The 24,700-nt window shown below is 39.7% G+C and overlaps 1 protein-coding gene across 1 annotated transcript in view; it reads right to left on the bottom strand.

Annotated features, from left to right (window-relative positions):
- Positions 1–24,700, bottom strand: part of CPLX1 (complexin 1) — a 105,191-nt gene that overhangs the window by 15,937 nt on the left and 64,554 nt on the right. Inside the window, exon 3 of the mRNA XM_005532413.3 lies at positions 24,502–24,677. Coding sequence (XP_005532470.1) covers positions 24,502–24,677 — 176 coding nt within the window. The remainder of the gene's footprint in view (positions 1–24,501; positions 24,678–24,700) is intronic.

The following is a 24,700-nucleotide window of genomic DNA, read 5'->3' as shown; positions in this document are numbered from 1 at the left end:
CTCACAGCCCACATCGAGCTAAGATCTGCACAGCAGAAGCGGGAGATGAATGCTATGCAGGGGAGCATGCTCTACTGCACATTTTCTTCAGACACACCTTTTTTCTATGGCAACAAGACAAAGGTTGTCTTTGTCCTACCAGCATCCATTCACTGAAGTACCAAAAGGAGTCTTTTCAAAGGCTCTTTAATAATTTTTATAAACTGCAAAAGTTCTTGAGGTCTTGATTGGGGTCTCCAGTTTTTCTTGCCCTCTCCATATATGCAGGAGCTCATAACAATTCAGACAGAAGGGTATGGAACAGCTGAAGTGTAAACTTCTTAGTGCATGGAAGACATGCATTGACAGTGAGTCAAGAAAAGAGTAACAGGGCCATTTTCTTTCTCTTTCTTGATCTAGTTGGGTAGGGATTTTCTGTCACAGTAGTGAGTGGGATGCATGCAGCATGTCGAATTCTTGTTGTGCCCATGTCAAAAAGCTGTAGTTCAAAGAACTTACTTATGGGGTAATTGACACCCAGCCATGCTTGTCTTATTCTCCTCAAGCTAGGCAAAGGGAAGCTGGCTCTCTATTTTATTTTCATATTGTCTGAGTACTTTGATGTCATTAATGAAACTTTTAGTAGCTGAGTGTGGGATGTGGGAGGCAGGAGAAGAGGGAAGAGGGACCTTAAATCACACCTTGAATGACCTCAAAGGGCAAAGGAGTGTTGGAAGAGAACACAAGAACTTAGTAACTCAGCCTGCACATAAATGCCTATCACCAACATGCTCAGCTGATTATTCTGTTCTGTGTCCCAACCACTATTTAGTACCTTCCCATCATAAAATATCTGTACATGCCTAGCAAAGCCATGAGCAGCCTGTTACTTAAGAAAATCACATTGCTGCAGGCCGTTAATGAACAACTATTCTTCAGATGTAAAAAAAGGAGTAATTAAAAAGATCAAGTAAGAATACACTTGACTAGCTTTTTTTGGGAACACATGAGCTTTTTTGGATCAGCTGGTTGGGGGTTTTGGCCAAAGCCTCAGTTTTTCTGGTAATGCCCCTAGTTATCCAAATTGCTGTTAACACCTGGAATCTTTTCATGTAACAGTTTTTGTTGAGAAGCTGGGAGAAAAGTCCTTTCAAATCTCAGTGTTTGCTGCCACAAGAGAAGTTCTGTGTTAGCAGAAGCATACCTTGTACTAAGAGTAGAGTTCTTTAAAAGTTACTACCATGCAAGTACACACAGAAGAAACTAGCACAAACACAGTGACAAACCTAGGAACACTTACACTGAGAGAAGGAACACTGTGGCCTTCGAGAAGCCCCTGAAAGGAAGGGCTCTATGTGCAAGAACACAGAAGTTATCAATAAGCTCAGCCCAGACTACAGCCTGGGCAGAACAAATAAAAAAGTAGAAACACTTCTCTGGGTCTGAGCTGGCTGGGCTGCAGGAGTGAAAAGAGATGTTGTTTCATGCCCACTGACGGACAGGTCCTGGCACCATGACAACAGGTCAAGTTCATACCCTGTGATTACCTTTCAGATCTTGCTTAGCAGATGCTGAAGTGTGTTAGTTCAGGTACTTATTGTTCTTGACCTTATGTGCTTCAAGGGTGGAAATCCGTCATCTGCAGGATTTTTGTCAAAGAGATTTGTAGAGTGTGGGAGGGTAGGAAGTTTGCACATTGGCAAAAATCTAGTGTGCAGATTTTTAAGTTGGGCACAAGCTTCTAATTCTGGAGTACTTTCAAGAAGAGTGGGAAACATGGTGTGCATCTCTTTGCTGATAGAAAATCTTCCTTTTATTTATATATTCATGCATTCTTGGCATCCTTGCTGGTAACAGCTTGCCTGTCACTTTCCCAATGTGGCAGGTTCCTCAGCCCCAGTTCCTGCTCTTGTTTGACTTCATTCTCACTCAAGAAACTAGCCCCTCCCACTTAAGTGTCAAGAGAAAAAAAGTGTAAGTCTTAGAGATACACAGCCTCTGATTGTCTGAAAACAAGCACAGCTCAGTGACATAGCATGATCATAGCTGGCTCTAAAAGAACCTCCTTGCTTTCTAGACTGCCCATCAATATTCCACCTCTCACCCACTTCCCAGTGCAGCCACTGCAATTCTAAGGACTCTGTGTTGTTATTCAGTAATGCTGTGTGAAAATATTATTTATCTGGTTATTCAGCCTTTTGTTTGGAAAATTACTTTTCTGGGGCACTAACTTTATCAGCCTTTATCAGAGCAAGTGTGTGGCTCCCAGGAGAAGGTGCCAGTTCATGCTGCAGGAGATACAGAAACACAGTAGACAATGGAGAACGTAGAAAGCAGAAAGATAATTTGCTTCAATGAATTTAATTAGGAGACATTAACGATTTTTTCTTAACAGATATTTTCCTGCTTTGATATAATCTGAAAAGTATATTTAAAACAAAAAACAAAGCTCCAGACACTAGAACAATTACCTTCTAAACCTTACCTTAGAAATGCAGAGCAGTTCTGCAGCAGAAGAGACAAAGCCTGGGAAGCTGCACAGCATTGGGTTCATACGTCCAGGTGCTGACAGCAGGGGTCTTACAGGGGTGGCCTCTGTGACAAGAACTCATGGGCTGCCCTTTGCCAGACATCTCCAGCTCCAGAGACAGAAACAGACTGTAAACTGTTTTAAGGCCATGACTAAGATTAACTAAGCTGCCTATTTAGCATGATGTTCTCCCATTTTGGGCACCCCTCTGCACAAGGGCTTTGCAATGAACCTGGCAATAGAAGACAAGGAGTGACCACTTGCTCAATAGTTTGATAGCTACAAGTTAAGCATCTGTTCTAAGCCCTTCTAATCAGTGGGGAGAGGCATACACTGCAAGCAGCAGCACCCTCCATTCTAAGGTGTGCACCTGGGACACCATGTTCTTGGGTATTCATTTCTCCCTAGTGGGTACCAAGGAAGAAATGACTGCCAGCTCAGGTGGAAACAATGAACGATTGAAACAATGAATGATTGCTAAAGGTTGGTAAGGCAAACTCATTGGTGGACCTGGTTACCCCTATAATGATCTCAAATATTCCCAAACCTTTCTCCTCACTTGAATTCATCTCTTTCTCACTCTGATCTCTGTAGGTGCCCATTTAGAAGTCCTTTAATTTTTTTATAAACTTACTTAATTAGGTAATTAAGTAATTAATTACCTAATTAACCTTACTTAATCACTCATTCTCATTCTGTCTGATTCACTAAAACTAGAAAGAATTGAGATTCATCTTCCATTTTCTCCCTCCCTCCCTCTCTCTCTCCCCACTAACTCCTCTTAGAGGTATAATCCATAATCCATTCCTTCAACAGAAATGGAAGCAGCAATAAATTTGGGCTCAGCTAATGAAAACTGGCAATAGCAGTGGGATAGACCTCCTGCAATTCTCATTTCCCTACAAGACCTTTTTGTTGCATACCAGACACCAAGCTCTTTTTGAAGTGCCTATCACTTTGAGCAGACCAAAGATCAGTGTCACTAGCTCTGATGACTAATACAAAAGACCTCCCACAGAGTTAATGGTTTTATCATCCAGTCAGGATGATAATATTCACTACCTGCCCAAAATGATAATTTCAGCAGGCAGGAGTAGATGAGCTCTAGCAATGTCAAAGCTTGATGTCCCACCTCACTAACTATCCCTGTTTCCCCCTGTAATTTGTGGACCTTTTTCAGTGATGCTGCTAAGCTGGATAATTCCTCCCAGGAAAAGGTCAAGAAACAAGCCTGGAATGTTTTTCTCTGCACATCCTGAGCCACAGTGCCACAGTGCAGTAAGAGTCATCTTCCAGCAGCTCTTCTCTTTGGGTTCTGGCCCGCCATCACTGCTCTCCAGCACCCTGAGGCCCCTGCAGACTCTCCTTTAAAGGAGCTAGTGGATCTTAAGCTTTGCATGGCTGCAGGGTATTTAAATTTCATTGGTTAGTCAGGCTTTTGGAGAAAATTTTCTCTTTCTGGTGAGAATTAAGATATTAATGAGATTTCATCAGGTGCCCCTTAATGACAATATGGGGAAATTATGCCAGTAGCTGTGTGTTGGGATAATCCAATGTATGTTTCTTGTAGCAGGGTGGGGATAAGACTGAAAGAGAAAGGAATCTTGGCCAGAGTATGTGAAGATCCATAGCCGTCAGAGTCAAGTTCAGAAAGATAAAGCATAATGCTATGTAAAAATATTATCCCCTTAGTATTTTTCTGTATGTACTATCTCAAAGACTGACTTTGTCTTCCAGCCATTACATTAAAACTATATAGCCCTCTTTTAGCATCCCAAGTTCTTTCCAGTCCTGGAACTCCCCTAGCATCTGTTTCCTTCACTGCAGAAGATTAAAATCATAGCATGGTCTTCTTCTGAGCTTTCAGCAGAGCAGTTGTCCTGTGGTTTGAACAATGGACCCCATTCAGGTTCTGTCCTTTCTACCTTACAGTAGGACACAAGACTGAGATATATTCCTTAGATTCAGGATGAATAAGAAGAAAATTTGAAGTAGAAAATACTTTGTGGTAGGATTTGTGGTAGAGTGATTTCCATGCCCACCAAAAGTGGAGGGAAGGGAGTCACCAATGTTAACAGCCCAGACTTACTTGCTTCTGTATATACAGTAGAGATAAATCACTGTCTGGATTTAGAAGGAAAAGAAAGGAGAAAAAACCCCACCACAGCTGAAAATGTGTAGCAGAAATGCAGCAGCACAGGAAAACTAAATACTATGTTACAACAAGAGTCCAGTTAGTCAGAAGTTGCTGCTCTGAGGAGGATTGCAAGAATTAGGGTAATACTAAATGATTCTGCCTCTGGCAGCAACTTTCAGCCATCAGAAGTTTAGGGTCATCATGAAACCAAGCTTGCATTTGTGTTGTCATATTTATCTCTTCCCCATTAATGGATGTGGTTTTTTTTGTTGTTTTTTTTGTTTAAATCCTGTTATATTTCTCATTTTCCATTCTATTTAAAGAATTCAGAAATAATGCTTGAAAACAGATGCAACCTTCACACAGAACCACTGCAACACACCTGAAACTGTGACAAGGATTTCACAAGATCTGCAGTCTTACATCCCTCCTCCTCTAATGAGCTGCTAGGGTAACTTGCCAAATCCTACTCTTACTGGGCATCTCTAAGAATTGGCTGAGATAGGTGCAATTGTCATACATTCTTCTTAGCTTTCATTTTGCAGCATCATCCCTCAGGTGCTCTTTCAACAACAGCTAGAGACAGAACTACTGCATTAAGATTAAATTTCAGAGAGCAGGAAAGTGAGTGTTGTGGGTGGATGTAAGCACTCTTCAATCTGAAAGAGCACTTGTTCACTAAAAAGGTTATTATTCAACCAAATGTAGCACATTCAGATAGCCTGTTAATAGTTCACTATATTTATTCAAAGGTATATGCATAGGGCTAACTCTACAGAATTCCACATGGAAATCTGAGTTCTGGCAAAGATTGAGTCCTGGAGGACATGCCTTCTAACTCATTTTTCTCACTCAAAGCTTTAGTGCAGAGCTGGGACATATGCTTAGAGAAATATTTTGGTGCACAATCTCCCCATTCTGTGCATTTTGAATCTGTGAAAGTTTTTAAAAAATCAAGGGACTTTTAAATATTTAGTGAAATCAGTTCTTTACAATTCCTCATTTGTCTTCTCTGTCTCCTCTAGGCAAAACTGAAATAGCTTTCAGTGTGTGCATGTCACGAATACTGGTAATTTGGTAAAAAAAGCTCAGAAACACATCAGCTCTTTGCTGTGTTTTGGAAGTGTATAATTAGAAAGGAAAAAAAAAAAAAAGCTTCTGACATTTCACTAAATGCATACCAAATAATCATAAAATCTATCCTATACATTTGTCATGCTGCTCTTTAAAATTGAGTTAAGTGTTGTCATAGTAAGACTTCACTGAACTTACTTAATACTAGTCTGTAGGCATAGACATAGGTCAGAAATTACTTTCCTATTTTCCAGATGTAGTTATTTCTAATTGCTATTCTTAGTATTTTCTGAGGTAACCCCATCCATATCCTTTACCAATTTACATTTTATAAATATTAAAGACACTGGGGCCATATTTTATTTATTACTTTGTGTCCTCTCATCTTCACACAAACTTTAATTCCTTAATGTGTTTCTTAATATATGACTGCATTTTCAACTGTGATTTCAAACTAACTTAATGCTCAAAAAAGATCAATTCATTCCAATTAACATTAATTAAAGTCTCTCAGTGATTTCTCTGAGCAGGGATCAGTCTTGGGACTCTCCTACTCCTTCTTCTCATCTCTGTTCAGTTGAATAATTTTTACAAGTATTACTCTGCTAATCTCTTCAGAGCACTTGCACAAGGCAGTCTGTTTTGCCTAGTCTGCCAAGATCTAATGTACATGAGCGCTTCGCCTTTCCCCACACCACATGAATAGTGGCTCAATCAGATTCCTTCTTTTCTTGCAGTATTGGAAATCAGTGGGATTACGGACTCATGCTGTAAAGCCACACAGTTTAGCAGGCATAGGTGTTCAAGGAATATGGAGTTTTTCCAGCTTTGCCACTAAATTGCTGCATTATCCTGATGATATCACTTAACTCATTTTGCCTCCATGTTTTTTGTCTTTTCTTAGCTATCCTGAGCTCCTTATGAACAATTTTTTTGACATTCCCTAACACCACAGAAGTCAATGGTACTCTTGCTTTACCTTTGGCTTTAAAAAATCCTCAAACTTCTGCTGTTTTCAAAAACAATTTCCCATGTTTGATTTCTTTTCTTCCTCAGAGCCTGAGTTGATCTATTCTAGTAAAATCAAGACATTCCACTTACACTGATCTTTTTACTTGCTGTCAACAAGTCCTTATTTGAAGATCTACTTCAGTGCTACAGAAAACTGTTTCCTGAGACGGGGATGCGTCATCAGGCCACAAGCATTTGGTTCTTCTCTTGCTAGATCAAATCTCTTTCAAACTGATGTATTTTCTTCAAGGGTCTTCAACAGTGTTTTCAGCAACGTTTCCTTCTCTGGCAAGGGGTTGATGGAACTTTCAGAGCTACCCACTGCATACATTCTTTCTGCTGAACAGTGATTTTGCTTTAGGTCTCTAATGCTCCTTTGGCCAGAGTGGAGATATGCTTTAGTCAGTCAGTTTAAATTTGTCTAAAATTCATCCTGCACCTCTCTGCTCCTCTGGGAGAGGCAAAGAGTTTAGTCCAATGAGGCTGCAAGTACTCATACCAGGAAAGGGGAAGAGCAACCTGAAACCAATTCATATTTCAGAAAGGTTGGTGATTCAATTCTGGTTGAAAGCATCAATGGCTTAGGGGTAGCTAAGTGAAGTCATTAGTAAGCACAGCTGGTCTCCTATCCCAACATCATCCAAAACATAATTAAGTGTTTCATTCTTTCCTTTATTTTTCTGAGAGAATGCAAAGCAATTTCCAACTGTAGGAAACACTTTTGTCATTAAATGCCTTTTTCCCCTTTTTCTTTCTTTTAAAAATAATATATAATTTTAATGAGATTCAATAACGGTTCTCAGTAAAGCTGTAACTTTTGAAAGAATTAGATCTGCCTTTATTTCCATCACTGAACCACAGGCTCAATGGCTGAAATGAAATTCACAGCCATTGTTAAGTCACACGATGATTCAGATGAATTTTTCATGGGACGTAATAGCTCTTAATCTGTTCTGCAGAAGAGAAAACAGATTTTCTGTTCTTTCTATACACAACTGTCTGTCTCCATAATAAAAACATTCATTAGGTCTAGGGCCAAGGACTAATCATCAACAGACTTAAAAGCTACCTATTTGACAAGGATTCTGTTGGCAAAACCTTTATTCCTTGAGTATGTATTTCAGGCTAACAATTCGGAAGAGAAACCTAAGAATGTCCTACTACAGAGTGAACCAAACCTCTAACCTCACACAAGAATCAATTCTTCCAACCTCATATCATCAAATGCAGGCTTACTGGCTCTATGTATTTTTAATTCTGTTCCTGATGTACCCACCCCACCAGCCTGACATCTAGTATCTACAGTCTTAGTCATCCAAGTTTCCTCTTTTCACTTCAGTGCTGTTATCGTGCATCATCTTTGGCTGTGAATGACTTTTTAAATTTTCATCTCACATGCATTGTTTGTGTCTTCTGTACCTGGAAAGAAATGTCCAGCATTATAAATAGTTGTGCAAAATTTATTTAATAGACAATTAATATTACTGGAACTATTTTTTTGGGGGGACTAGGTGTTGTTTTTTTAAATAAACATCTTATTGTCTTTAATTCTACCAGTTCCAGAGTTCTGCTTCTGCTTTTATTCTTCCATTACAAATTCTGGTACATTCTAATAATAATCTTGATGGTATTATTCTTTCATTTTTTCTTCATTCCAGTGTCTTTTCTATTTTTAATACTGACTTTTTCTCTCTCCAAGACTGCCAGGATTTTTGTATAATGTGGGCATGCACATGAAAAAATTTCTTCAACAGTCTCAAATTACAGTTTCAAATTATTAATTATGTTTTCCTAGTTAAATATGATGTTCTAGCTCATTTAGCCCATTATTGTTTTGAACTTTCTAAACCCACCCACCAGAATATTTAAGCTTAGCCTTGCAAACATATTCAGGCAATAATCAGTTGAATCTGAGATTAAGCCACCCTTAAGTATTCAGATAGATTCATACTTTTCTGTCAAGATGAGGCTTCAAGAATTTCCCTGTGACTGGCAGCTGCCCAACTGGCTTCTGGAACAAGTCACAGAGATCTACTACCATTTGCACACACATTGAAGTTTCTTGCATTAGTTACTGACAGAAGTAAAGCAAAATTCATCAGGACTTAAAGAGCTGAAGGACAGAGAAAACACTTTTTAAAATATACTCTTTTTAATATATAGAGAACATCTGCAATCTTGTAAGAAGATATTACATATAACATCCAGTTATGACATTTTATTATCAGTTGACATTTATTGTTTCAGGAAAGCAAAATCACCTTCAGGTTGTGTGGAAAGCAATCACAGGGCAGAAAGACTGATACCTTGTGTCAGATAAAACATAAAAAGCTATCCCATGAACACGCACACCAACAAACATATTTAACCCTCCACACAGAAAGCACTGCAAAGCTTCCTCCTTTGCACAGCATGCAATGTAAATGGCAAAACAACCCTGCCCTTTTTCCCAAAGAATGCTCTGGTTCAGAACAAAGAATCAGAGCACAAGAAGTTCTTAAAGATTCAACAGACAGGAAAGAACAGCCTTCAAGTGGAAAAGACAAAAAAATATTTAGATCAGCATAACAGTACAAATGTTCATGTATTGTTCTATAAATTTTCCTTTAAACAAGTTAAATACTGTAGGATATTTCTCTGCAGTTTCTAAATAAAATTATAAATAAAACTGATTGCTACTTTGAATTGTAGATAATATTTCAGGCTGGTTTTTCTGAGTGGAAAAATATCCATGCATTTATTATCCTGTTTAAGCTTATAATCAGCAACCTACTGTGACTTTGAATTAATTGGCATTCTTTTTTTTTTTTTTCCATGCTCTGGGGGTGGTGTGGAATCTAAATGTGATAAGGGTCATAGACTCAAAACAAGCTTGTACCTGTTCTCGTTATGCTATGTGATGGTCTCCACAGTGGGATGTCTTCTTAAATGAGTGGTGTAGCACGAGGGATAGGAAGCGTGACAGATTTAGGTTCTGCTGTCATTATTAGGATAACACTCTGTAGTAGAATGATTAATAACACTTCTCTATCACTGTATTCTTCTCTTAGCTGTGGTATCATCTTCCTAATATGTTCTGCCCCTCAGCTCAAGGCAACCAGTTGAATAAAGGAGCCAGAGAAGGAACTGCAGCATCATAAACCAGTGGTTCAAGCAGGATGGAAGAAATCACTGATTTCTAGCAAAAGGCCTGTCATGTACCTAGACCACACCACAGCCCATCTCTGCATCTGCTGTTCCTGTCACTTTTCCCAGCTCTCTAGCAGTGCCCACAAGACAGCAGGAACCTTGACACAAAACATATGCTGCCCTTCTCCTGAAGGACTGTGCAGACCACATCAACCATCTTATAGCTTTATCTCAGACATGAGATGGAAAGAGAAGCCAGTCTGAGATCATAGAATCATGGAGTCATTAAGAAAAAGACCTTCCAGATCAACAGTCCAAGCTTTTACGTAGCACCACTACATAAAGTGAACACCTACACACAGTGTTCACCTCTAAACCACGTCCCCAGACGTGGGATGTCTGTGGGATGCCACATCCACACATTTGTTTAACACTTCCAGGGATCCTCTTCTCCAAGCTATGTTGGAGGTGAATGTGACATAAATGTTGCTTCATGTTTCACCCTGTCACAGCCACCATAACTTCTGTTTGGAAAGCCTGAGGCTGCTTACTGGGATAAAATTTACTGCAATTCCCAGATTATACAGCTGCTGCAATTCCTGAATTTTTACATAAGCACTACCCATAACTACAAATTAGGATCTTGCTGTTAAGTTTCTGTTTTTGTAAACTAGAAACCATCAGAAGTTTTAGCCACTGTGACTAGGATCATATTGCATGCAAGACCAGTGATTTTTAAAGGAGCTGAACTGCATGAAATAGCATAATTGCTAGAAAGTGCATAGATTACACTTTTAATTTGACTTGTGATAATAGTTTTGTCTTCTGTTATCAAAACCACGATAAAGAAGTCCAACATAGCCTTTCTTTAGTTCTGCACCAATTTAGAAATTAATCTATTTCACAGGCATCATGCTGTGCAGCTTCCAGGCTGATTTTTCATTCATATTGTGATGTTGTTCACTGTGCCCTTGAGAACAGTAAAGCCAGGGCGACCTGGCATCTCCTAGCGAGACCCAGGTGCTTTAATAACTTTTATTCCACTTAGCCAACACTTCAGAGCTTTCAGGTTTGATTTTAATTAGAGGAGCTGTGACATTTTTAGTATCTTTTAAGCAACTTCCTTACTGCACAATCATGATGCTCTGATTACAGAAGACTCAGCAAATAGGCACTGTGCAATGCTGTTTTAAGATAACTGCAGTAGAAAGAGCCATAGTTTTGTCCTACGGGGCTATTACCAAACTCCTCCAAAGCTGTAGTTACCTAGAGTTAAGCTTTGAACTTTTTATTTTGGATTTATTTGTCAGAACTGTGTGCTAAGTTACATGTGCACAATAGTGCAGAGTTCTGAGTCATCACTGAGCAAATGTCAAGAAATTCTCCTAAAAAAACTAGAGTTACATTTTTTTTGCTAAAAGCTTGCAATGTGTATGGGTGAGGTAACAGAATGGATTTCATGCTGTCTGGTGCTATCAGGACAGACAAAGCACCTGCAGTGGTTTCTCTGCATCTCAACTGCCTTCACCCTCTGAAAACCAATAGCTGATTCCTCAACTCCATATCACATCAGATTTTGGTGGAATTGAAGAACTTTTGCATTTAGATTTTGAACCAAAAATTCAAATTTATTTCTGAACTACTTTCCACAGCTAGAGTTAAACAGTCCATGTCAGCCAAATAAATAACTTCACTAAACTTGAGGTATAAGTTTTTCTTTTCTGGATATCCTTACTAAAAGCAGATGACAAATCAAAGACAGTTTTTCATAGAGCTACTGTGGTTATGCCTGTGCTCTTATTTGCACTGGTCTGCGGTTAAGACACTTGCCAAGATACAGGTTGTAGAATTAGACAAGGAGGTGCTTCACACTATCATCTCCTACCAGGACTTCAAATATTGGTTTTGTCTGTCTCAATAATATAGGAAAAACACAACAGGTGCCCAAAGCACTGGGACTGGAAAACAAGTTGTCTCAAAACTGCCCAAATGGCAAGACTTCTTAAAAAACATAATGTCACTGAGCTTAAAACCTTTCACCAAAAATGTTTTATCAAAGGTATGTTTCCATAATTGTCTCAAGCAGGTTTAATTTATTTTAGTGAGTTCAAACTCCATGTTACTGTCAGATACTTGCTGTTGTTACCTGTTATGTGGCACCTCTAACATACATGCATTCATGTATGGATCATTAAACTGAACAAAACTTAGGTCAGTTCCCAGTTACACAGTGTGGGAGTGCAGAATCTAAGGTCTGCCTTTCCTGATGTCCCTGGAAGTGCTCTCAGTACTCAAAAGTCCCAGGTTTTTCCTTGAGAAATAGCGGTATTTTGCAGAGAGAAGCTGCCTGTTGGAAACCCAGAACAAGCCAGTAGAAGGAAAGGAACACAATCTTGTTTGTTTTGAAATCTGATTTTGCATTAGTGAGCCAAGAAGAGATCAGAAGCAGAGCTGGAAACATGAACTGACTGTTTTATTTGAACTGTACAAGTGAACGGCCAGAAGGGAGAAGAGAAAAATCAATACAAATGTTGGTCTGTTGAGTTCTCTCATAATCTGTGATTTCTTTTACCCTATCACTGTGATGGCTTCTGCCAACCAAATTCACTCACAGATTCTTGTAAAAATATTGATGATCAGACCTGTGAGTCCAGCTTCTGGAAGGGCCCAGAAGATAGAAAATGACTTTTACATGGCTCTAGTGGGACATGTCAGAATCAGAGGGAGATTATAACTAGCATGACAGGCCTTTCTCCTTGACACTGACTGAGCCTGTCAAACAAGGTCAGGTGCTAAATCTCTGAGAAAATTGAAGCTGAAACAAGGGACTGCACACACTCATCAGGGGAAAGAGCCTTCAGAGTAGTCCTGAACCAGTTAGATTCCTGTTCCTTCCCTCATAGTGTCAAATGCCCTGTAGGAACACTGGTATCCTTATCTCTGGGCATAGCCTCCCAGCCTCTTTGACATTCTCCACGCTAGCTTCAAAGGGAAGCCCTGAAGCACCCCCTACCTCTCTCCACCTCCAAATCTACACCTAAAGCATATGGCGCCACAAAGTTGCCTTAAACGACTTGCCAGACACCCAGTCTGAATTACAGAAGAGTGGATATTCATCCAAAGGTGGATCCAGTGTTTTTCCACTTGTTTCTGTTTGCAGATCACCCTTCCCTAGCAAACAACTTGGAAGAGGAAAGAATACTGTCACCATGCACTGAAATTCGACAACAGCACATTGCTTTGCAACAACTTGCAAAAAATATATTTTTATGCTAACCCCATATTTAAAACCATTGTTTTGGGATGGTATGATTACCTTTCAAATGTATATACAGAGAAGTACAGTATTCTCACTGTCCAGATCACTCTAGCAAGAGCTTAACATAAAGCCCCTTTGCAGCTCTCAGCTCAATCTGTGGTCCTCAATTCCCAGTCCAAAATCCATCTTCTTTCTTAAGGCAAGGGACAAAGGCAAATGAAGAGCAAAAGCACACATCAAGACTGAGAGACTTTTCCAGGACCACATAAAAGTTATTGTCATTTTTATTGAAGGTTAGGATGAAAACTGACTCTCGGTAACAGGACAGATTTGGAAAGGCTGGAAGACCAGCTGGCACATGGACAGGAGGCAGTGGTGATGTACTTCCCAATATGAAAAGCACCATCAAACTTTCAGGAATTAACTAAAATGCTTTTGTTAAACAGCATCAGACAGACCCTGTGTGAATTCAGGGAGCTGTTCATATTTCCAGAAGGCTCTGCGTCATCTCCAAGGCTTTGTTGAGATTCAAGCATGCCTCAAAAAGATCTTCCTCTGTTTGCTCTTTATAACTTTCCATTCATCTCTCATATTGTAGCTGACCAGAAGAAAAAACACTGCAGAGAAGAGCTGCAGTATTAGCAATGAGGTATGGATAGAGACTGTCTCAGAAGACCTGGTCTCCTAAAACTCACAGCCTCAGTTCTGGATTAAAAATCAGCTAAATTTAAGCCACAAATTTGAATTCCCAACTTGAGCCCTAAAGCCCCATGTTATTGGAAAATAACTCAAAGTGGATAGGGGCAGAAATGTCTTCCTTGTCATTCAAACAGACATTGTCTGCAGAAATTGGAGGTGCTGCCCTTACTTCATTGCAGGCAGCTTACTAGATCCTTCCCTTCTAAGCAACCCTAATCATCCCTGTAAACTACAGTGTATGGAAAACTGTGATTACAACACCAGAAGGTAGGAAGCAAGAATTTTCTAGCCAGATATGCAGCTGTATAAAGCACACAGACAGCTTGGAGCTGATTCTCTGCTTCTCTGCAACACTGCTTCTCCACTTTTACCTTTGCAGGACAGGTTTATAGTTTAAATTGGTAGGTTCTGCCTAAAACATCTTAGTCACTCATAGAATAGAAGAAAGAAATGCTTTCAGAACCATCCACTAGTCAACATCCAGGGGTTCATCAGAAACCTCAGAATATGAGAGAACAGTTGAAGGATTTTCAAGAAAGATACACTGTAATGCCTCTATCCCCAGAACAACTTGGCAGCAGCTGGAATAAACTTTCAATCAGGCATGCAAGTCCTGATTAAAAACCACCTAGAAACCCCACTGTGCTTTCTGTATTATCCAAGGGGCAATTTATCAGCTGCTTTTCTCACATCAGGCCTTGGACTATTTCTATTTCTGGAAGGAAGGATCCTTCCTCTAAATTACAGTCAACCTGTTAAACGAGGAGACAGAATTTACCTCCCTGTAAATGAGATGCATGAAAAATGAAAAAGCATGACAGAAATAATCCAGCAGCTGTAAAATTAATAGTGAGATCCTACAATACTATATGGTGCCAGTTCCAAAAGTAAGCTCTGCCATGTTATGACCCTAAATTCCTAAGGGGCTGCTGGGAGGTCTGGCTTGGGACCAAGAGCGTAAAAGCACTGTACATATTCTATACACCTTGGTTTAGGCTGATACTCTTGTGAAGACCATGCCAACAGTTTCAGAAAATTATGGGAAAATTGAACATAGTGGCCTGGAGCTGAAAGGCTGCATTCTTTCTCCCTCCATCCTAACCAGGAAAAGAAATTCCTCCATGAAGCTTTTCTCTCAAATGAACAACCTTAGTCTGTGCTTCCCAACAGGAGCAGACATAGAGACAAAGTTCAAGGCTGTACTGAAAGGGAAAGGAGACAACCCTAGAAAACCACAGACAGTAGAAATGATGAAAAAATCAAATGTTTCCTCAAAATTCCCTGCTTCTCTCCCAGCAGCAGCCAGTCCGTCTTCTCCAAACTCTCACATAGTCAGAGGAAGATCACAGCCCTCCTTCAGCATCAGCAAGAGGATTATACTGGCCTGGAGCCCCAGAGAGGGCATTTTGCACTGGAGTCTGGTAAGATTAAGCTGGTTCTATTCATGACTGCCTCAAAACTGGCCAGTGAGGGAGAGAACTCTTGAGACCCTCGGGAAGGCCATATGAATTGCCAGCCACTATGAATGGGGCATCCAAACTGCTCTTTCCTTTCCCAGCTTAACCATAAGCAACAAGCATCTACGGGGAATGAAGACACACAGCAGGCAAGGCTACACAACTATGACAAGAAAAGCATGGTTCAGACTTTATCACCCTGTCCCATGCACAAACTCAGACCTTGCCTTGGATTAGGCCTTTCTTTTTCAGGCATGGGCTCACTAATCCCCTCTAACAGTCTTAAATCCCAAGATGATGTAACTGAGAGCACTGCCAGGACATATGCAGAACTTCATGCTGGTGCCAGGACAAAGTTGTATCTTGCTCTAAAGAAGCACCAGCATTTCAAAAGCTGAGCCTGGCTCTGATGACTTTCATCAAAAGTCAAACAGAATGATGCACCCATTAGCTGAGCCATGAAGGTGCCAGGCTGCATTCTCAAGCAGGCATAACTCCACTGGTCTCATTAATTCCTGGTGAGTTATCTGATCATTCAGGACTCAGATAACAAACTGCCAAAAGAAGAGACATAATGTGGCTATTGCCTGATTTGAAGCACTAATGGGAGCTCTTTGGCTGCAGCAAAAATGGAACAGACCTTTTAATCTTGTTTGGTGACCTTTGCAGTCCTTGAATTAGCTTGTCATAAAAAAGAATCAACAAATGTACAAGCCTTTCCCCTTCCATCTGATTTGTAAGCTAGGAAAAAAAAAAAAATTACATGAAAAAATGGTGCAGCTGTACTTTTTAGAGGCAACTAATCAAATTATTCTCTTGTAATTGTCTGCATTTTGAGCCTGACACACGTAGTATGATCCAGAAGGATTCAAAGGACAGAGCTGTCTACTTTTAAAGATAAGATGAATGGAAGATTTTAAGTGGCTGTGTTTGAAAAAACTCAGAGCTCCTGCAGCCACTTAGTCAAATTTTATACCATCCTGACTAAGTGGGTTTTTTTCCATCAAGGAAACAATATTTTATTCTCCAAAGCAGTGGAGCAGCAAATAAGCTCCTCTGCTTTTTGATGTTTTTCCTTGTTGGGTTTTAACCAAGAAATGATTCCATGTAGTCTTAGCTCTACTGGCTAAAGGAATTCCAAGTGGACAAGAGTGGGCATGGCAACCAATTCTAGAGACAAGTGGCAATAAGAACATGGGTCATACAGACTCTGGGATGGCCTTCATTTTTAAGTTGCTCTGTTTGCTCCCTGTGGAGGTGTCCATGTTTTCAGGAGGACAAGAAACCCTATTTGCACATGGGTTAGACTATCTCCCTAGGCCTTCAACACAAAAATGTGATTTCATACTCAACCATGGCATGATTTTGGGCAAACTGCCCAATTTCTCCATCTGTAAATCACACACAATAATAATAAGTAAAAATTAATATTAATACATTATTAATTAAATTAATAATTACTATTTAATACGATCTGCATTGTATTATACATGATATAATCTATATAATTTACATATATAAAATAGAAATAATTAAACTAACTAATAGTCATTTAAAAATTAGATTTTGGAGATCTCTTGGGAGAAAAGCCTTTCCTCTGTGCTCCGTTACCAGCTGATGTGAGTAAGGTTCAGCCACATTTACAACCACAAAGAGGCATTAAAAAGCCAGAAACGGAGCTAAATGGTATTTCTGAGGTGAATACAGACTTGCACTGGTACTGGAAAAGAGCTTGCAAGTGACCATTTGTTGAGGTACATATTTCGTGACTTTCCAAATACACCAGCCAAATGCCTGGAGTTTCAATGAGTCACACCCAGGACGGTCTGAGACACCATTCAGATACCCTTCCTAGTTAAATCACAGCACTTATAACTGTATGTCATATGTTTGGGTTTATTTTGCACCCAGTCATGAGTGACTGAACTTCTCAGTTCCACGTCAGCAATGTGCACAGGTTTTGTCAGCCAACAAGACAAAAGTTGTTTAAATGAGGATTTCGGCTGAATCACTGTACAGGGCACCCTAGTCAGTGAGTAACAGTAAAATAGGCTGCATTTCAAGAGACAGCTCAGTAACTTCAGAAGCATCACCCAGTGGGATTTTGTTAGCAAGTATCCAAAGTGACATCTACTGGTGCAGATTTGGACTAGCGCAAAACACAGAAATCAGGTTAGAGCAAGGCAGAGCTGCACAAGGAAGCGCACTGAGCCCCAAATGTACTTGTAGGGTAGTCAGCACCTGCTGGGTTCTGCTGGATTACTGAACCTCTAACTGATATGGAAGCAGATTAAAACTGCAATTTTCTTCTGAGCTCCAATGGTTTGCTAAAGATGCCTTCCCATTATGAACTTTAAAAAATGGCCTACAGCTACAGCATAGGAAGGAATGCATGCAGTATTTCCTGGAAGGGAAGTTCTGTTATTTTAATGCTAAGAGATAAATCCTGGAACACACGTTTTCCTTCAGATCACCTATGGAATTCTGTAGATCTGCCTGGTTGGATTCAGTCAGACCAAGACATGGTGCATATCCTGGGACTTCTAAAGAAACAGAAAGATGAAACTTCTCAGTTTAGGTAGGAACAGACTCTCTAAATCCCCCTGAAGATGACTTTGTTTATTAATGGACTTGGAGGTCCTTGGAAGGAACACCAATCCCTGTTCTGTGCTGAAAAGCACATCTGGGAAGGCATCACTTCTCTCTCAATTTGCAAGAAACACTGTTAAACTTGGGTATACCCTCATAACTATATCCATTTTTTTTAATTTGCGATTGTATTTCCTCTTACTGAAGTAGGCCAGTTGGTTCACCCTTGCACAAAAAACAGTCACTGGCTTACAGACAAGAGGATGCTTTTGGAGATACAAACCAGAAAATTAAATTTTGTCTGGTATTTCCAAAGGTAAAAAGTGCTAGAGAAATGGGTGGTTTAGTTAAATTGCAAAGGGCTGCAGTTTGGAAACAAGTTTGATGGTAAAAATCTGTGTGCAAAACTATGGAAAAAACTGGTAACAGGAACTCCAGAATCTGACTCAGAGGCAACACAGGCCAGTCAGTACTTCCTTGCATACAATTGGTTGAGTGTAAAAGTTCTGGCAGAAAGTCAGAAGTCTAGTGCAGGTCACATCACTGTATCCCCTTGGAAACATGAAAATGATCTGCAGGGTTATAATGTTCTTGAATCACAATGCAAATGTGTTTCTTTCTTCCAAATCTGCCTGGACTTCGTACAGCCTGTCCTGAATAACCAGTGTATCAAATCTGGGCAGAACACCAGAGGATGTTGTCCTTGCAATGTTCTTCTTCCAGGACAGCATGTGACTTAATGCTGCAAAGAGTGCAATTGTTACCAGTTTTCACCGTTAGCACTGTTACGACTGTTCCCACTCATCCCACTCATCTGTTTCACTTCACGGAAGGCACAGTACAATCCCTGCCTTCCAAAGTATCACACCAGCACTGTCATAGCCAAGTCTTTTGCTTCCTCATAGCCAGAGGACCTGTGACCCAGTTGTAAACACTTCTCTCTATATCACAAAGAGTATCTGCACTGAACTAAACTAAGCAGGATATTTTTAATTTTGTTTTTTATACTGAATTATACAAATCCACTATAGAAGCAGAAAAGTCCAGTTAATGATAACTCTCCATCTACACAATACATTTAGATCTCTGAAAATCTATTTTAAGGCCCCAATACTGAACAGTTGACTCATCTTCATTACATCACAAGGACTGGATAAAAATTTACATCACTGGTTTAATATAAATTATTTAAAAGGGAAGAGATCAAACAATCTTTGTTCTGAATCTTTTCTAAACCTGATTCTCTATTCAGAATCTTTTGTTCATAGTTGTATTTTTATCTTTGGAATGAAGAAATGTGATTTATTGCTGAAGAAAATATTTTCTTTAAGATCTTTCATATTTTGGCATGCAATTAATACAACATCTACACTTTTTTCAGTTGTCAATAGTCTCCAATGACAGGTGTACTATATATTTCTTGCTCACAAGGCAAAACTGCACTATCAAAATTACATTTTCAGAGAGTGAAATTTCAACCCTTTGTACAGGGATTTTTAAACCCCTTGGCAATATCTGCATCTGAAGTTATACAAGAATGAAACGCGGCATTACGTCAAAGAGTTTAGCTAACAGCATGATACTATTTTATATCAACAAAGTTTTATCAAATTTAAGTTTGCACTCCTGAGCTGGGAATTTAGTTTCAAAGCCCTGATATTGCTGAAGAACAAACCCAATTCACATTCTGCTATTTTTCTTGTCCTAAAACAGGATTTTAGGAGCTATGCACCAGTTACATAAGGAAATATGCTAATGAAATATTAAAATTAAATAATTATATGATGTTGCATCTTGATTATCTCACATAAAAATCTAGGACTGCAGTTATAAATCCTGATTGCCTTTTTGTCTGAGTGATTTAGTGCTAAAAGTAAGTTCAACAATTGGATTAAAAAAAAAAATAAAAAAATAAAAAAGAAAAGAGAAAAAAAGAGAGGGTTCATCATGAGAACACATTCCCACCGGAAAAACTAATGACATTAACTTAGGGCTGTTCCTCTTGCCAGCAACCCAAATGTTCCTACATTCTTAAAAAAGTAAATTCCAATATCATCCACCTTGACCCATGGAAGACCATGAATTACATGTCTTAAATATCCACAAGGAACTGAATTGCTGTCACGGTTTTCCGGTGACACAGAGTGCTGTGTCCAGCTCTGGGGCCTCCAGCATGAGAAGGACACGGACCTGCTGAAGTGAGTCCAGAGGTGAGTCACAAAAAGGAGAAACAAGGGCTAAAGAACCTCTCCTGTGAAGACAGGCTGGGATGGCTGAGGTTCTTCAGACTGGACAAAAGAAGGCTTCAGGGACACTTTGAGCATCCTTCCAGTGCTGAAAGGGGGCTACAAGAAGGCTGGAAAGGGATATAGACAAAGCCTTGGAATGGTAGGACAGGGGGGAATGGCTTTAAATGGAAAGAGGGCAGGTTTATATTACAGAACAGGTAGAAATTCTGTACTGTGAGGGTGATGAGGCACTGACATAGGTTATCCAGAGAAGTTGTGGATGCCCCATCCCTGGAAGTGTTCAATGTCAGGTTAGATGGGGCTTTGAGCAACCTGGTCTAGTGTCAGGTGCCCCTGACCACAACAGGGAGGGGCAGGAACTTGATGATCTTTCAAGTGCCTTCCAACTCAAACCCTTTTATGATTCTTTGGATAATTCCAAATGCTTCAGAGAATCTTACTGCCTAACCACTCAGAGCATTAAATGGCCCAATAAGAAATGTGGGAAGAATTAGTGGCACACTTCACACCCAGGGACAGAAGGGATTCAAACAGAGCAAAGACTGCACATTCTCGTGCTGTGTGATAATGGTGCCTGCAGGAACAAACCTCAAACCCAGATTTTGCCATTCCTGTATGGCACAAGCAGTTCTGAGCATTTCTTGTTGTGCCATTGAGGCTCACTGATGGAACAAGTTGTTAACATTCTTCTGCCACCAAAGCTTTAATCACATAATGACCCTTCTGCTTTCATACCTCACAAACAGAAAAAACTGAACAAAACTTTGTCCCCTACCTTGATAAATACCAGAAGAAACCGTGCTTAAGATGAACTCAGCTACGTTAGTGAAAGCATAATAATAATAGTAATAGAGAATTAAACCCTCAGATGAGGAAATTCATTTTATTGCTATCAGAACTTTGATATTTCATAGTAAATGAGTTTGAAAACATACATTGTAAGACACGTCAGAGATGAAAAGCTGAACATCTGTTTATTAAGGAAACAATTAACTTTGTCTTATGCAATGGGAGAGTTGAGGTTCTCAGAAATATAATAAATGATCATGCACTGCGTCATACCTTTACACAGCATCCAACAAGGACAATTACAATTGTAGAGACAACTTTAATTCTTCCAGATTAGAATTTTCCATTTGACACTTTTCCATATTTTTCATGCAGATTTCATGGTCCATTGGAAGGGGAGAAATCCTTATTAATATAATTAAACTTCTGCTTTATTGGACATAAACCATGTGCTGTGTAGGACATGAATCCTTAATAATGTAAGCACAGGAATCCTTATTAATGTAACTGATTTCCTACTTTACAGCACATAATCCATGTGCTATAAGCCATATGCTATATAGCATATGACCAGCCCTTAAGGCTGGTTAAAGACAAGCTGGGTCAGAGACACTTTACCCTTTTACTCAGAGAGCTGAGTATATAAAAAACTACTGAAGCAGCTCATGCTCCATCTCAAGTACGAATTTAAATCTGAATTCTGTCTTGAAGTCAAGCCATTTGGACCATGCTTCCACCCTCTGTGGTTTAAACCCAATATTGTATGGCTATCTCTTCTGCTACTTTACAACAGGGGTTCAGCAATGCTGACTGCCCAAAACGTGTGAGACTTTCAGGAAGCCAAACTGTGGACATTGTCTCACTAGGACAAGCAGAGTGTTAACTACCGAGCATGGACTAGGGGCTCCTCAGGACTGGGCTCTACCACAGTGCTGGAAATAATTTATTACATAAATAACTAATTATGGATTAGTACACAAAGAAAGTAATTCTCTTTCGCTGCTGAGGTGTGCACATATGCACATACACAAATAATTTGTTTATAGAAGGCAGTACTCCACACAAGAGCACTGAAAACAAGAAAGCTTCTGCAGCATGGCAAGCTGATAGTACTGGCAAGGTAACAGGGGTATTATCCATCCACAGCCTCACCTGCCAGACAAAGGGCACTGCAGGTCTCTCAATAATCCTGCTTGTGTTGGTCAGGTGTGGCAGCTCAGCCCAGGGACAGGGCCCAGAACATCTTTGAGGCATTAGTGTCAAGACCAAAACCAGATCAGATCAGAATACTAGCTGCATGCACACTTCCTGAGGTAGGAGGAAGCTGGAGTGTACTCCAGTTATGCTCTTTACATTCTTTCAATACATTTTCACTACCAGATGCTGAGCTTTGATATTGAGTAGTAGGTCAGACAACTGGTGGTCCAGTTATTTTAAAATGTCCTGTTCAAACGTTATTCTAAAAATTAATTTCCAAATGAAAATACAGCATATTTTTAATGGGGGAAGCAAAAAACAAAAAACCAACCAAACAAAAAAGCCACAAAAAACCAAAAACAAACAAACAAACAAACACAACAACAACAGAAACCCACAACTCATTTCTGTGTAATTCATACTACCCTCTCCCTAATTTCTATACCCAGCTGCCATGCTGGGCTGAGGGCATACATATCTCAATTTAACAGATAGTATTTAAAAGTTAACACAGGCTGGAATGTATCTGTGGTATCTGTCATCATTCCTGCTAAGCCCTGCCATAGCTCCCACATTTCCTGAAGCCCTAAATAAGAGAGTGCATTCGTAACACTTGTTGGAAAGCCAAGGCAAAAAGTCCAGCACAACAAGATCATGTTTGAAGAACAAGAACATCCTTTCTGTCAGCCTCGCCTGGAGTCATATGAACTCACTGGTGAAGCTGTGATTCCCTGGATTGCTTTCCTAATATCCTGCAGCCACACTGAGGAATAATTGTGACTGTGGGTTCATAACCTAGGACACACACTTTCAAACACTTATTCTGCATAAAAAATCTGTTCCTATTCAGTCACTTGAACTAATTGCTCATTTTCACTTTCTCATATGAGAAATAAGCAAATATCATAATGGAGCTTTCTAAAACTTAAAATGTCTTTGATTTTACTCATACCTGCTAACAGTTACTTGCACTTGCACACATACCAGACAGAACATCTGTTTCAGTTTTCCTACATTTTTGCTTTTACTGGAGTTAGAGAAGAAATAAAGGTAACTTCTAAATAATCAAATAATGAAGGAAATTATCCAGCTATTTTTTAAAAATTATTTCAACATTTGTTTCATATTTCCAACCACCAATCATCACAAGAAGAGGAAGAGAAGAAGAGAATGGGAAGGGGAAGAGGAATAGGAAGGGGAAGGGGAAAGGAGAGGGGAAGGGGAGATGATCTGGTAAAAAATGTCCCTGCCTATGGTAGAGGGATTGGAAGTAGATGACCTTCAAGATCCTTCCAACACAAACTATTTGACAATTCTATGATTCTACAATTATAAAACAACAATACTTGATCAAGTAGAGGTTCTGCATTTGTGTCAACCAGTGACCACTTTTAAATGATCATATCAATACCCTTCTCTGGCAGTGTCAAAGGTAGACAGTTCCCTCTAAGCAATTTATTTTCTTAGAAGCATAATCCCAGATTTCTTTATTTGCAGAACAGTTCTCAGTAACTGGTGCACTGTGCCACCAGAGAAATTTACCCTTCTTCATGTTTCTATCATGAATCATAAGAACTGGGTCAGAAGTTTGGCCCAATGCAGATATAGGTTTTTTTAATATCTGTTTCCAAGACATGTTCTTAAAGCACAGGGGTAGGAACTGCACAGGGGAACACCTCTTATACTGAACAAGATTCTTCTGTTTTACCTACAAGTATGTTTGGTTTGTGATGTAAGTCACCTGACAGCCCTTCATCACAACTCACGTTTCTTTCCAAGATATCTAAACACCAGGACATTTGATAAATGTAAGTTATTCAAAAGAGACAGTTTTGACCTGATCTTGATGGTGAGGCATCCAAACTGTCTTCTCCCTCCATACATCAATCCCTAGTAGTTAATGTATAAAAACTTTCTTTCAGATTAATCCCATGTGAGTGGTAGAAGTGCTAGCAGTAGAGTAGATTTGTCCCACATCACTGGTCAACACAATAAAACTTTGTAATCAGTAAGAAGAAAGCTGCAACATATCTCTCAGAAATTCACTGAATTATGACTCTTCTCACAAACCACAAATGCAACCTTGGAAAGCATCCTCAAAGGGAAAAGGAAGCTTCTAACACTTAATATGCGAGTGCTTAATACATGATAAGAAATACAGATGGATTTCTTCCCTCACCTTCGCTCTATTTCAACTTTGTAGGGCTTTGCTCTGTGGGAGGTGTGTTTAAACAGGAACAGGGCTTGAGGAAGAGTGCACAAAATTAGAAAGTTCTGTGTGGCAGAGTAGCTACCTGGTTCTATCCAGGTGCCTAGGGAACAAGTCACAAATCAGCAGAAAAGAGGTGTTCTTCACTGGGCATTACAAGTTGACCAGTGTGTGCTGAAAGCAAATTACCTACCTTGTCTCGAATCCCTTGTCTCATAACTTCTCTTTCAGCCTCCATCTTGGCATATTTGGCTTTCCTCTCTTCCTCTTGTTGCCGAAGGGCTTCCTGTCGTTCCTCTTCCTTCTTAGCGGCATCTGGGTCTTTCTCCTCATCCCCACCCAGCATCTTTCCCATGTCTTTGGTAGCCCCTAGAGAAAGCACAAGAGAAAGT

This window comes from Pseudopodoces humilis, chromosome 4 (genome assembly GCF_049639895.1).
Source record: "Pseudopodoces humilis isolate 2021_Gansu_Grassland_sample_001 chromosome 4, ASM4963989v1, whole genome shotgun sequence".
Lineage (NCBI taxonomy): Eukaryota > Metazoa > Chordata > Aves > Passeriformes > Paridae > Pseudopodoces > Pseudopodoces humilis.
The sequence above is the reverse complement of the archived record's forward strand: the minus strand, read 5'-3'. Positions and strand labels throughout refer to the sequence as shown.